This window comes from Tauraco erythrolophus, chromosome 13 (genome assembly GCF_009769465.1).
Source record: "Tauraco erythrolophus isolate bTauEry1 chromosome 13, bTauEry1.pri, whole genome shotgun sequence".
Classification (NCBI taxonomy): domain Eukaryota; kingdom Metazoa; phylum Chordata; class Aves; order Musophagiformes; family Musophagidae; genus Tauraco; species Tauraco erythrolophus.
Genome location: NC_141477.1, coordinates 14617301 through 14629437, shown reverse-complemented (window position 1 = coordinate 14629437; position 12137 = coordinate 14617301). Strand labels below are relative to the sequence as shown.

Below are 12137 nucleotides of genomic sequence, written 5' to 3'. Positions count from 1 at the left end.
TGCCGAAAACTGTTACATGTTTGTTTCTTTCATTTTTGTTACACTACAGCAAAATGGAAAGAAATTGCATTTTGAAATCACCTACCCTGGGAGACAGGTCATCCAAAGATCAAAGAAAGTTCTGTGGTGCAATGAAATGCTGTGGAGAGAAACAATGCCAGAGGAAACAGCACCACGGTTTCCTCATGTACTTTGTGTTTCTGACAAGCATATCTTTAAAGCAACTGCCCAACAACAGATTTCCCAAAGTCTCTGCAGCCCGGCATGGAATTAGCCATTCTCCTTACTAAGAGTAGTACTGCTGTGCCATGGTGCCATCCAATACTGAAACAGAGCAAGCTTGCCACTCGCCACCCATTTAATGAATGACAACACTCTCTTCTTAATCCAGATAATATTCTAAGACTGACCTCTAAACTGAGACAGGCACGTAATTTTTATCTTTATATCCCTCCACAGAGATGCTAAATTAATAAGAGATTTACTTCATTATTCAGAAGTTGCCATGAGTGGTTTCACCTTTCAGTGTTACCAGCTTTTTTGTACGGGAGACACGGAATGAGCATGAGGAACTAGAAATTAAGATCTTCTGTTGCAAAATCAATAGCATTATCAAGGGTTGACAACATTGTATTACTTTAATACTAAACCAAAACATCTCATCTTGAGGGCATACTCAAGTAATCCTGGTGTCCTTCTACTTGAGGTCTTCAAGATCAGGTGGATGTTCCTTTATACCAAAGGGAAAAAAAAGAAACCCAAACTGAACATCAGTATAACTAGATCTAGAGACATCTTTACATTTTTGCAACTCAACACTCTCTCTGAAATATTTCCTTATTGTCTAATGACCTCACTGACACTTTTTTATTTTGTCACCTTTAGCAGGCTAGAGTTTGACATGCTCACGTGGAGCAAATAGCATTTCACTCTCAGATTACATTTATTTGAGTAAGCTGCTTTCCAGCATTGAGGAAGAACGCCAAGACATGGAGCTATGTAAACATGTCAGCAGTAAACCACCCTTATCCATACGGAGGGACAGATTTCTCCATGTCTGTAAACGGATCTGCATCTCCTGAAAGTGGAAGAACCTTACTTTGCTTTTCCACTTTCCCATGCAGCACAGTTTGTGCATCGGATAGGAACACTGAAATGGCAGAGGACTTAAACCTAGGACTGTAATATTATCCATGACTTGCTCCACTGTTGTTTAGCATCCCAGGACAGCAATCAAATTCTTGCAGATTCATTACTCCTCCCACAACAGAAATTGAAGGGGATCCCTGATAAACAGTGCCTTTTGACAAAGTCTACTGGACTGGGAAGCAACAGGCATTTCGTACTGTGTAAGTTTAGTATTCTATACAGAATTGATATAAGATAACAATCCTAAACTGAAAGAACAAAAGAATACTCCAAGGTTACTTTACCTTTTTTTTTTAGTTCTTATGGTCCTTAGAGTCTTTCTTATATTCATCCAGTAAAAGGGCATAACCTTCTTCACTTTGTGCTCTTCTCCTCTGCAGAATTTGCTTTATTTCCTTGTTTGCCTTTCGTAAAGGACTGATACACTGACTGCAACATATTAAGACAACAGCTGAATTTAATTGACTTCCAAAGGAGGAATTTAAAGAAGACCACTTAGACTTCAGCCATGAAATCCCAGCTTCAGTGAAAAAATGCACAATGCTACAGCTGATTTCAGGGACCATCTCAAGATTTCATCACTACGACACAGAGAGATTAAGGCTAGGAAAAGCATTTCAATAAGCTTTTCCCATCTCTTACATTTTCTTCATGATTTTCAGCTCACCTTCTGATTCATAGAATGCAACCATGACCAGAAATTTCCCCAGTAACTAGTCAACCAAATTCTATGGCCTGCTTCCTACAGCTGTACTAGAAATTCAGCAGAAGGAAATGAAGACTTTTCTGATTCTTACTCTATGTTTAATATCTACATGGTATTATTCAAATATAGCGCTAGTTAAGTGCACCTGCATCTTCCTAACCTTTAGTGTCTTAACCTACCATGTGGTTGTTAATGAAGTCTAGCAGAACTGAGGGAAATAAGATGGGATAGCACAGTTGTGGACGCAGCAAAAGCATCAGAGAACACAACTCAAGAAGAGAGATATTATGTTGATAGCACACAAGGGAAACTGTCGATAGCCAAGGAACAGGCACGTGTAGATTCTACTTCCTGCATGACAAATCCCATTGGAAGGAGGCAAATACACCGTTCATAAGCGGGGATGTGAACGTAACAAAGCCTTGCTGACTTGGGAAATGACTAGTGCTGATCAAGTGTGGCAAGGGGAGGAGTACTCAGCTTCCTCTATCAATTTTACAGGAATTCCATGCTCCTGCATGTTCTTAGTCTGGCCACATTATGGAATTACCTCTGCTGTCCTAGTCCTGGACATCTCCTGACAAACAGCCACCTCCAGCTACATAGTGCAAGTGGTCGCAAAAAACTTTCCAGGGCCAGTCACCCAGGTTTGGTGTCTCAATGTGGTTTGGTTTTTTTTTTTTGTTTTTTTTTTTTTTTTTGTTTTTTTTTTTTTTTTTTTGTTTTGTTTTAAATAAAAGATATAAACACAGACCTTTGTGGAAAACCTTGGAATTTGGTCTAGAAGACGCACAGGAGAACTGTCCAATTAGCCCAAATTTCATCAGCAAAAGCCCTCTTATTTTTGATAACTCTAGAGAACAATTTTTACTTTTGTGTACATCCATTGCAGTACAGTTTTGGCATTGTACATAGGACCCTCTCAACAATGACCATTAACATTGAAAACAAAAGAATTTCCATCTAGAAATAAAGTTTTAGGCTCATTAAAGGAATGCTTCTCAAAGCCATATCCCTTATCAACTTTCTCTAAAATCAGTAAAGCTCAAAGTTACAACGTTATAGGATTGCTCCTCTCCTAGAACTCAAATATATGATGTTGGAAATTAAAACCATTTAGCATCTGGTTAATCACTGCATTAAAAAACAAAGCAAAAACCAAGCCATAACAAAACAGTAATATTCCTAGTTTCACTGGCTATGAAAAAACACAGAAATGATCATTTAAACATTAATGTGAATTCTCTCAAAACGAACACATATTAATTCATTTTCCAGAAAATTTATTATAATTTCATGTTAATTCTTTGCCTCCTGTTTTCAGAGTCACTGATGACTCAGTGCAGCTATCTGTATGCTGAGCATCAGCTGTTGAGCACAGTGTAAGATGTAACGTGGAGATTTTCACAGCAGGTTTTGTCTAAATGTGGAACTCCATAGCAAATAGCCATCTGCTAAGCAGCCGCATTAGTAAAGTCTATGTGTGTGTACGTGCATGCATATGATCCCACACAGACTACTAATATCTTACTAAAGCAAAAGTTAAAAAAAAATCTTCACAAAAAAGACAATTCTGTCATATTAACCAAGCTGTAGCATTAGCCATTCAATACGAACCACCACCTCAGAAATATCAAGCACAGTTATGTCAATACATTCCATCTTAGTTTAATGATTTTGACGTTGTGGAGCTTATATTCTCCTATTATCAGAAGAACATATACACACACTGAAACTTTTCACAATATCAAACACTAAACCACTTGCATAGCACTCATAGGCTGTAATATGCCCTATACATCAAAAAAACCCACACTGCACATTAGAAGCATGAGAGAATTAATTCACTCTCCTCCCAAGCACATCCAGCCCATCTCTCTTACTCTCTTCAGCCCTACTATTTTGTTCTTTCCTTCTGTGTCTTACTGCATAACTCCAGGTCTAACCTACACAGACACATTTCTACTTTTTCTTCTTTACAAAGTGCTGTTTCTCATTCATTTCTTCCCTATTATCTTTCAGATAATTCATTCCTGCTTGCACATGTCATTTCCTGTGCAGCAGTCAGTTGTTTATCATGGGTAACACCACTCTCTTGTAGAGGTAAAAAACATTTTTGTCTCCCTTCTCCCACTGATTTTTGAGAGCTAAGGCAAGTGGCAGGAAGTTTTCTCGTTTGTTTTTATTTACACCTATGTTACAGAGTGAAATTAACTTCTCCTCATAACTTCCCTTTCCTTTTTTTCCCTGATGTTCTGGGGTTTTTTTTCACTCAGGACACTGTGTCCAAAACACCTGTTCTGGGTTGAAGAGGATGGACTGTGTGCAGTGTTGAGGCTGCCCCATAGCTTGGTTTGCTTTTAAGCCTCATTTGCCACCATTTTGCTCACAAGTGGCAGTTGTTGGTGTTACCTTCCTGCCGAAGAGGAGAGGAATGGAAACCAAGCTCCTTCAACATGTATAGATGTATGAGCTTTTGGTGGGGAGCAAGAGCAGAAAGTGGAGGAAGATAACTTGAGAGTCAAGGGAGGAAAAGCCTGATCTACCAAACCTCAGCATCAGCCCAGGAGAGGACCCGCTTCCTGCAGAATTGAACTCACGTTCAAGGCACCACTGCTCAAGCTCCATTCAGGGCTTTATGTGCAGACTGCTTTTCTAACGGGCAGGCGGTGTGCCTTCATGGAACTTCCCAAGCAAGTGAAGTAAGATGATGTCCACGTCCTTTATAACTGGGTCTTTAAAAAGAGTACTGGGGCATTAACCAACTTTTTTTTTCGTTAAGCCAAACCTGTTTTACTTAGCTTCAAAATAGAAGGACTCATTTTTTATGATTGCACATTATTTTCTTGTCTTTTTTTCCAGTCTTTTCTCCCCTCCCTGACTTCAAACACATTGGTTGTCCATATTTTCTACGTTTAGAAGCAGTACATCATAAATTTATTCTGGTCATGCTCTAATGCTTACCCTCTCTGGAAACAGACACAGCAACAGAACGGTAGGCACCCCAAAATCAAAAGCACTCCTGCCGCAAGCACAAGCAGTCGAAATGTCAGTTGCATATCTGTAGAGTCAGCAGAAGTTTGCATTAGTTACAAATCATTCTGAGATATATATTGAGGTATAGATGACAGAAATTAGCCTCTATGACAGACATGTATGTTTCTCAGCCAGCAACACAATGGGAAAAAAAGTACGTGTTAGAAATGAGCTCAGATGAGAAAGATCAAGTCTCAAATTTGCCCTAAGTGCAAACAGCCCAAGCGTTTGGTTAGTTCCAGAAGCAACTGGGGTTTGAGTGAGTCCAGGGCATGAAGTGGGGGTGAAAAGAATAATTTTTAAAAGTATTAAAGTCCTTTAGAAGCTTTTTTAAGAATGGAAACAAAATCACGCAAATTAATGCTATTTATCTTTTTCAGTTCATAAATCTTGCAGGATTTTCTTAAAGCCTCACTTTATTCCTAGTGAAATTCAAGACAAAACTCCCAGATAAGAACCATTCAAGCATGCAGCCTGTGACCATCTTACAGAAACGCAAGTGCCATGAGTGTAATATTTGCTAAGTGCTTCTATTTTGTCAACAGATTGCTACGAGGCAAGCAGCATGTGCTCCCAGGGCAGTAAGCGTTTGTATTTTCTTTGGACATATGTTGTACATCCAGGAGCACTGAAGTAGCTAATTAATCTATGAACAAATAATTCTGCAAAATAGTCAGCCCCTGATATTTATGTCCAAACAATAAAAGCTTAACCAGAATGAGGAATCAAGAAGTCACAGCTGAATAAGCATATTTAATTTTAACATTTGCTTGAGTGTGTGTCCTAAAAACAAGCAGGAGAGCTGTAATTTTCACTGTACAGCTTTTCTTCTCATCATAGTGAAATGTCTTTTATACATAATATAAAGGCCCAAGTGGGCAATGGATATTATTAAAACGTTTTATTTCTGCAGTATGCCTCTAACTAACAAATGGATTCTGATGGCTTCACACTAAATGGTACATTCTTCTACCAAAAGTTATCTAGCTAGTGGCAATTACAGCTGCCCTAGCACTGGAATGTGAAGCTACTCAACTACAAGAAAAATTTCAAAGTTTGATCCTGACCTCTGCTTGCTTCTGAGCAAGCACAAACACACACAGAGTGAATTCATGTTACCTTACAAGTGTTCCCTTGGGGTTTCATACCTGTATGAAGTCAGCTCTCCCTAAAAATTTAAGATCATCTTTGAAATCAATGGAGGTACACTGAATTATATCTGGAAGACCTAAACCATCAAGTTCCAGATTATGTTTTCTTTTTACTAACTTAACATCCATGTTTGGCAAGATTGTTTGTGGCCAAGAACTCTTCCTGCTTAATTGCTGGTGAAAAAAAACCAGATACAGTGTAACAGGAATTGCTGTGTTAGGAAAAACGTGGTAATATTTGGTTCTGTTCCTGTGTAAGTCTATGATGAATCTCCAAATATCACTATAATATCTTGACACTGTTCTTGACAGAAAACCAAGAGATATGTGTCTAATGTCAGGGCATGAGGCAGAAGATACAAATCAAGATGCAAAATTTCATCTGAACATAATAAATTTGCTTTGTTCTTTACTATGAGGGTTCAAATAATAAACACTGGAATAGGTTGCCCAGAGAGGTTGTGGAATCTCTGTCCTCCGAGATATTCAAAACTTGACTGGACACAGCCCTGAGAAACCTGTTGTAGCTGACCCTGACTGAGCAGGGAGGACTGGACTCCATGCTCCTGAGAGGTCCCTTCCAAGCCCAGTAATTCTGTGTCTAATAAAAAGCCTCTTTTTTTTTTGCATTTTACAGTTTGTTGAAGCAACTTCACCGTGAAAAGCAACAACTGTTTCTACAAAGCTGAACATAATAAATTTGTTTTGTTCTTTACTGTGAGGGTTCAAACAATAAACACTGGAATAGGTTGCCCTGAGAGGTTGCGGAGTCTCTGTCCTCCGAGAGGAAGGAAAAAAAGTTATGACAAAAATTAAGATTTGATTCAACCCTTTCAGTAAAGCAGAGATTACCATGGAGCTACATGCAAAGGTAGCATGTACGAAGAGTTTGCTGCATTCTTTCGTATGAGAGAGAAAAAAAAAAATCATGCACACCAAGTCTATGCTCAAAGAAAAAAAGGAAGGTAAAACATTATGTTAAGGCTAGAATTTGAGAACATAGAACTACAGAAATTTTGGTTGTAAAAGTCTTCTGCACATCATGTAGACCAACCTTCTTCTTGAAGCAAGGCTACCACCGACATGAAATCAAGGAAGTTGTGTCTTTATTTCGCCAAGTCTCAAAAATCTCCAAGGATGGTGACTCCACCTCCTTTCTGACAACTTGTTCTAGAGCTGCACTACTTTCCTAAAGATTTCCACTCCCTCTGCTGATGTTCGAGCTAAGTTTCCCAAGCATCAATTAGTGTCAATTCCCACTTGTTATATCATCTGGTTCTACCAAGAAGAGTTTGTGGCTCCCTCATCTTAGTAACTGCCCTTCTAAACAGGCTGCAGTAGCTATCAAATAACCAGTCAGCCTCCTCTTCACCAGATTAAACACATCCAGTTCCTTCACCTTTTCTTCATATCACTTTCATAGTCACTGCTACTTTGGATTAAACCTCCTTTTCCACAAATAAAGCCTTCACTCCATTCTTTGTACTAACATATGTAACTGTTTATTTCTATCCCATCACTTGTTCTTTGCTTGTGCTGGGGCTGACAAGATATCCAGACAATTCATTATCAATGAATAGTTTTCTGTATTAATATATATACAGAAATAAATGTAATCTTACACTTACTTTGATGAGAGCAGTGACCTGAAAAACTACAGGAAGGCGCAGAAACAAAAACTGCTTTTTGTGACCAGAAGCAGCACTTGGCTATGACGCAGTAATCTACAGAAGTGTACTTACTATCTTTAAAAGGCATGTAACATGGCAGTTCATGGCTGGTTTTGGAAGGACAACATTTATTTTTCACGCATTCAGTTGCATTAAGGTCCTCTCCTACATGGCACGGAATTAAGGTCTGTTCGTCTTTGTTACGGCATGCTTTAAAAAAAAGAAGTAATATATCAGATCTTTATTTCAGGAACAATGCTCAAGTAGAGAAAGTTATCATTTTGGTGTCCCTAGAATGTTTTGATAGGGTAAGTCTGCCAGAAAATAGTATCATTGACTTTCATGCTTGTTCTTTTCAAAAAAAGTAATCAATCTTTATATTAAAATTAACAGAAAAGCTAAAATGTCATACAAACCCTTAAGTAATTTGCTTTGTTTCAGTAAGAAACGTTTACAAAAGTGACTCTAAATACCATTGTGCCACTTTTTTGTACTTAAGTTTGTAAACTAAGTGGGAAAGACAAACTAAATTTTCTGACTGGACTGTTTCTAATTTAAAAAAAGAAAACAGCAATTTAAGATTTTATTTTTTAAGGGCCCAGCATAAAATATATTGCAGCTAATCATCTCTCTGTTTGGCACTAATTGCATGTGTCTACAAGTAGCTGAAAATCAACTGACAGGAACAAACCCCCAAAATATCCATCCAGTTATTGAACAAAATGTTTAAGCAATTTTTAAAATTTGCTATTTAATAACAGATTTATTGATAGTCATGAGATCCTCTGTGGGAAGGGCTTAAATGTATAAGATAGTTCTATATAGTACATGTCTCTATGTATTTAATTCTTATAAAACTTGCTGTCGCATCCCTTATGTGACACTCACAGCAGCTGCAAAGCATCATTTGGTTCCAACAAAACTCCCAAGATTGGCTGCGTTGTCAGACTCACGTTTATCATAGACATGACTGGTAGCCAAATCCAGTTTATTAAGTGGGGGACCCAGGACTTCACAAGACTTCGCTGGGCAGTACTAATAGCAGCGTAGGTTCACTGATTTTAAGGTAATGTAGAAACATACTAAGTAAAAAGTGGCCTTTCTGCTTCTCCTTTCTCTTTGTGACCCCATTATGGAACCACACTTGCAGTTTTTGTACATGCCAAGCCCTTTCTGTATTCACAGATATTATCTTTCTTATTGATATTAGGAAATTAATATTGTGGTTTCCTTCTCAGTAATGTAGTTCTTGTCATTTAACTTCAAGAGTCCAGAAGGTGAGCGGGTCAGTCCAAGCTAATGGCCCTGGAGCCTTTCTTAGCCAGTAGAAGAAGGAGAGAGACTGCTGTGGAGCAAAATCCTCCCACTTAGGATGTGCCAAATTACTCTTTCCTTCCTACGCAAGCACAGGAAGACTAGAAAACCAGTTCCTATCAGACCCAACGCAAGGCAAGGGGATCCAAAGCAGAACTTGTCAGCGTTTCCAGCACGGCCACATCACTGATGATGAAAGGTTTGGTAGGGCAGTAACGCAGGGGAAGCAAGTTTATGATGGTTCCATAGGGGCATTTAACAATACCATTTTGGAGAGATCTAGTGAGTTTTACAGTGTCAAACTGAGGGTTTTAAATGCACTACATGCTGACAGGTTGAGGTGGGAGGGTGGACTGGAAGTGAGGCAGAAGGGGAAAGGGAAGAGAGAAACAAAGCTTCGGTGATGAAGTGACACCTACTCACTGGCCTGAAGTAGCTTAAGAGAGTTTCAAAGGCATCTTTCAGATTCACGTTAAGTTCCCTGGATGCCACTTCACTTTCTTCTAAAACACGTTGAGTTGGTGCTGCAAAACCTGAAAGCTCATAAAGATTAGCTCATTACCATCAAAATACCCATAATTAATTAAATGCAATGACATTTTCATACTGATTATCTTTCATTATGAAGGCATTTATAGTCATTATGAATTGTGACTACTGATGGCGAGCAAGGTTAAGCATAGACGTCTTTCTGTTGTATCCAATTATATTCCTTCAAATTGCTTCATGAACCACAACGAGCAAAGAACTAAAGCTGTGAAATTTAAATTAAGGAATCCATTCAGGTGGAAATCAAGATAAAAAGCCCTACTCTTCACCTGTAAGGTGCAGGTTACCTGAAAACTCTGTGTTACATCTATAGATGTATTTCTCTTACGTATGCAAGCACAACTTTCAGCCTTTGTTTTATCTAAAGATCAGACTCCAGTTGAAACACAGAACCGTGGTGAAAGACAGTTTTATCAGATACAACCAAACACACATCTATCCTAACGTCTTGTCTCAGACAGTGACTTACAGCAGTTGTGTAAAAAAGAGCAAAACGTCCCTGAATATAGAGGTACTGGAGTATTTTCCCAAACCCCAGTGACTTGTTGTTCTGAGACTTCTCCATCACCTGTCATTTACACCACTCTGAAAAAGGTGGCATCAGTAAACCTTGTTGCCTCACTACATCTCTTTTTCATTAAACCAAAAGTACAAATCACAGTGGGACTCCACTGGCAATCAACCACTCCACAACGAGGGGAAAAAACAACAAAGAACCCCCCCAGTATTCCTATTTGCTTGCCTTTTTTCCCTCTCTCCATATGAGAAACTTACACATTCACAACTTTAATAGCTTTCAGTGATGGAGTTTATTGGAAGCCATTTCATGGTTTTATAGTTCCTTGTGAATAGAATTGAGATCATGGCCTAACCAAAACCAAAGGTATTGAACAACTTCAGTCTTTTGGATGATTTTTCAGCTGGCAGCTTCAGAAGCCCCCAGTATATAAATTCTCTATTTGCCCTGGGGCACAACTTGCCTCTTCTGTGCCATTCAACACTCCCTCAGGACAAAGAAGCATCAGATTAGGGAGAATTGAACAAATATTAAAACAGAGAATCTGAAACTCATGTACAACAGAAATGTGACCAGCAAAGTTCACACTAGCAGTTATGTCATGGTCCCCCTTCCCACCAGCAATCAAGGCAGAAGAATAGAAAGTTTTAAAGATTTTGTAATGATTTCACAGGAAGATCATGAGATGAGTTATCTGACAATCAGTTTGGTAAGAATTATCTAAAAATACAACCATGGTTCTCCTCCCCATTGCTCTCTGATATGAGACACGAGCCATAAGCACAGGTTTGATGGGCACTGCCAACCAATACAAGCTGCATTACACACTTCTGAACCACGTCTGTATCTGCATTACAGCTCACAAACATACACACCCCCCCCGGAAAAAACACTGAGGGTTTTTTGTTATTTTGTTTGTTTTGGTGGGGTTTTTTTTGTAGGTTTTTTTTTTTCCTTGAGTTTGTTTTTTTGTTTTTTTGAACAGAATGACTCCCTCATCTAGATATTGCGGAAGCATTTTACAATGACACTTGCAGCAACTGACAGCCTTTCACTAAGGTCTGAAAAGGTTGTTCCTGAAGTCTGGTTTCTCAACACATAAAGGATCACATGTGAGCTTCATGTGTGGGCTGAGCCTCACACACGTCAGATGACCAAATTTAACTTCTCGTGTGAGTGCAATTTACCAGCCAAAAACCTTTGCTAGCTATTTTGAGGCACATACCGTAGTAAATACATCAAATCTCAACAGATACAGCAACATCTTTAACTGTGCGCCGAAAAAAAAATTCAAAATGGGAAAAAATAGGAGAATCTATAATCAAAGGTAAAATAAAAGCAAGACGAAACAAGCAGCATTTGTTTCTCATACAAAGAGGGAAATGGGAACTATAGTTGGGGAAAAAACATATTTTGCTGTGTTTAAGTGTCAGTATTAATCAATCCCATCTGGAGTAATTAACTGCTTGTATATTTCAGTATTTTTCAATCATTACCAAGCTAACAAAATTGTAAACTTTTTGCTAGTAAAAGTACTTGCTGCTTCTATGAAAATGTTTTTCTCCTTGCAATACTCACCGGAACTGATGCTACAGAGCAGTATCAGCACCACATAGTCCCACACTCGATTAGTGCCAATTAGCACCATTGCTGCAATAAAAACAACAGTAATAACAGGTATGTGGCTATGCATAAAAAACTATTGATCTTAACTTCACAGCTATGGATTAGAACAAATGTGACAGCATATTGCTACACAGAGCAGAACCGCTTTTTTTTTTTCCTCCCAATAAGGACGCCAAACCCAGTAAATTATTTTTTTTTTGTAGTAATTTATTTTGAAAAAATTACTTATTTAAAGAGAGCTTAAAGGGAGGCACCTTGTTAACACAGACTAGTCAAAAAATGGTCTCTCTGAAGTGTCCCAGAGCTAGACACCTGGCATCTTGAAAAGCTGACTTTTAGCTAAAAATGTTAATCCAAGTTTAATGAACAGGATCAGGACCGAAGAACTAAAAATTGCTGGAAGCTTACCATTGAATTCT

At 38.5% G+C, this 12137-nt stretch overlaps 1 protein-coding gene across 1 annotated transcript; it reads right to left on the bottom strand.

Moving 5' to 3' along the window:
• Positions 1 to 1442: 1442 nt before the first annotated feature.
• Positions 1443 to 11755, bottom strand: FMR1NB (FMR1 neighbor). The gene is made up of 5 exons (XM_086619909.1): positions 11671 to 11755; positions 9446 to 9559; positions 7785 to 7922; positions 4820 to 4916; positions 1443 to 1578 (listed from the first exon to the last, which is right to left on the bottom strand). The coding sequence occupies exons 1-5, from the start codon at positions 11738 to 11740 to the stop codon at positions 1443 to 1445; spliced, it is 555 nt and encodes a 184-aa protein (XP_086476035.1). The 5' UTR covers positions 11741 to 11755.
• Between the last annotated feature and the right edge of the window lie 382 nt (positions 11756 to 12137).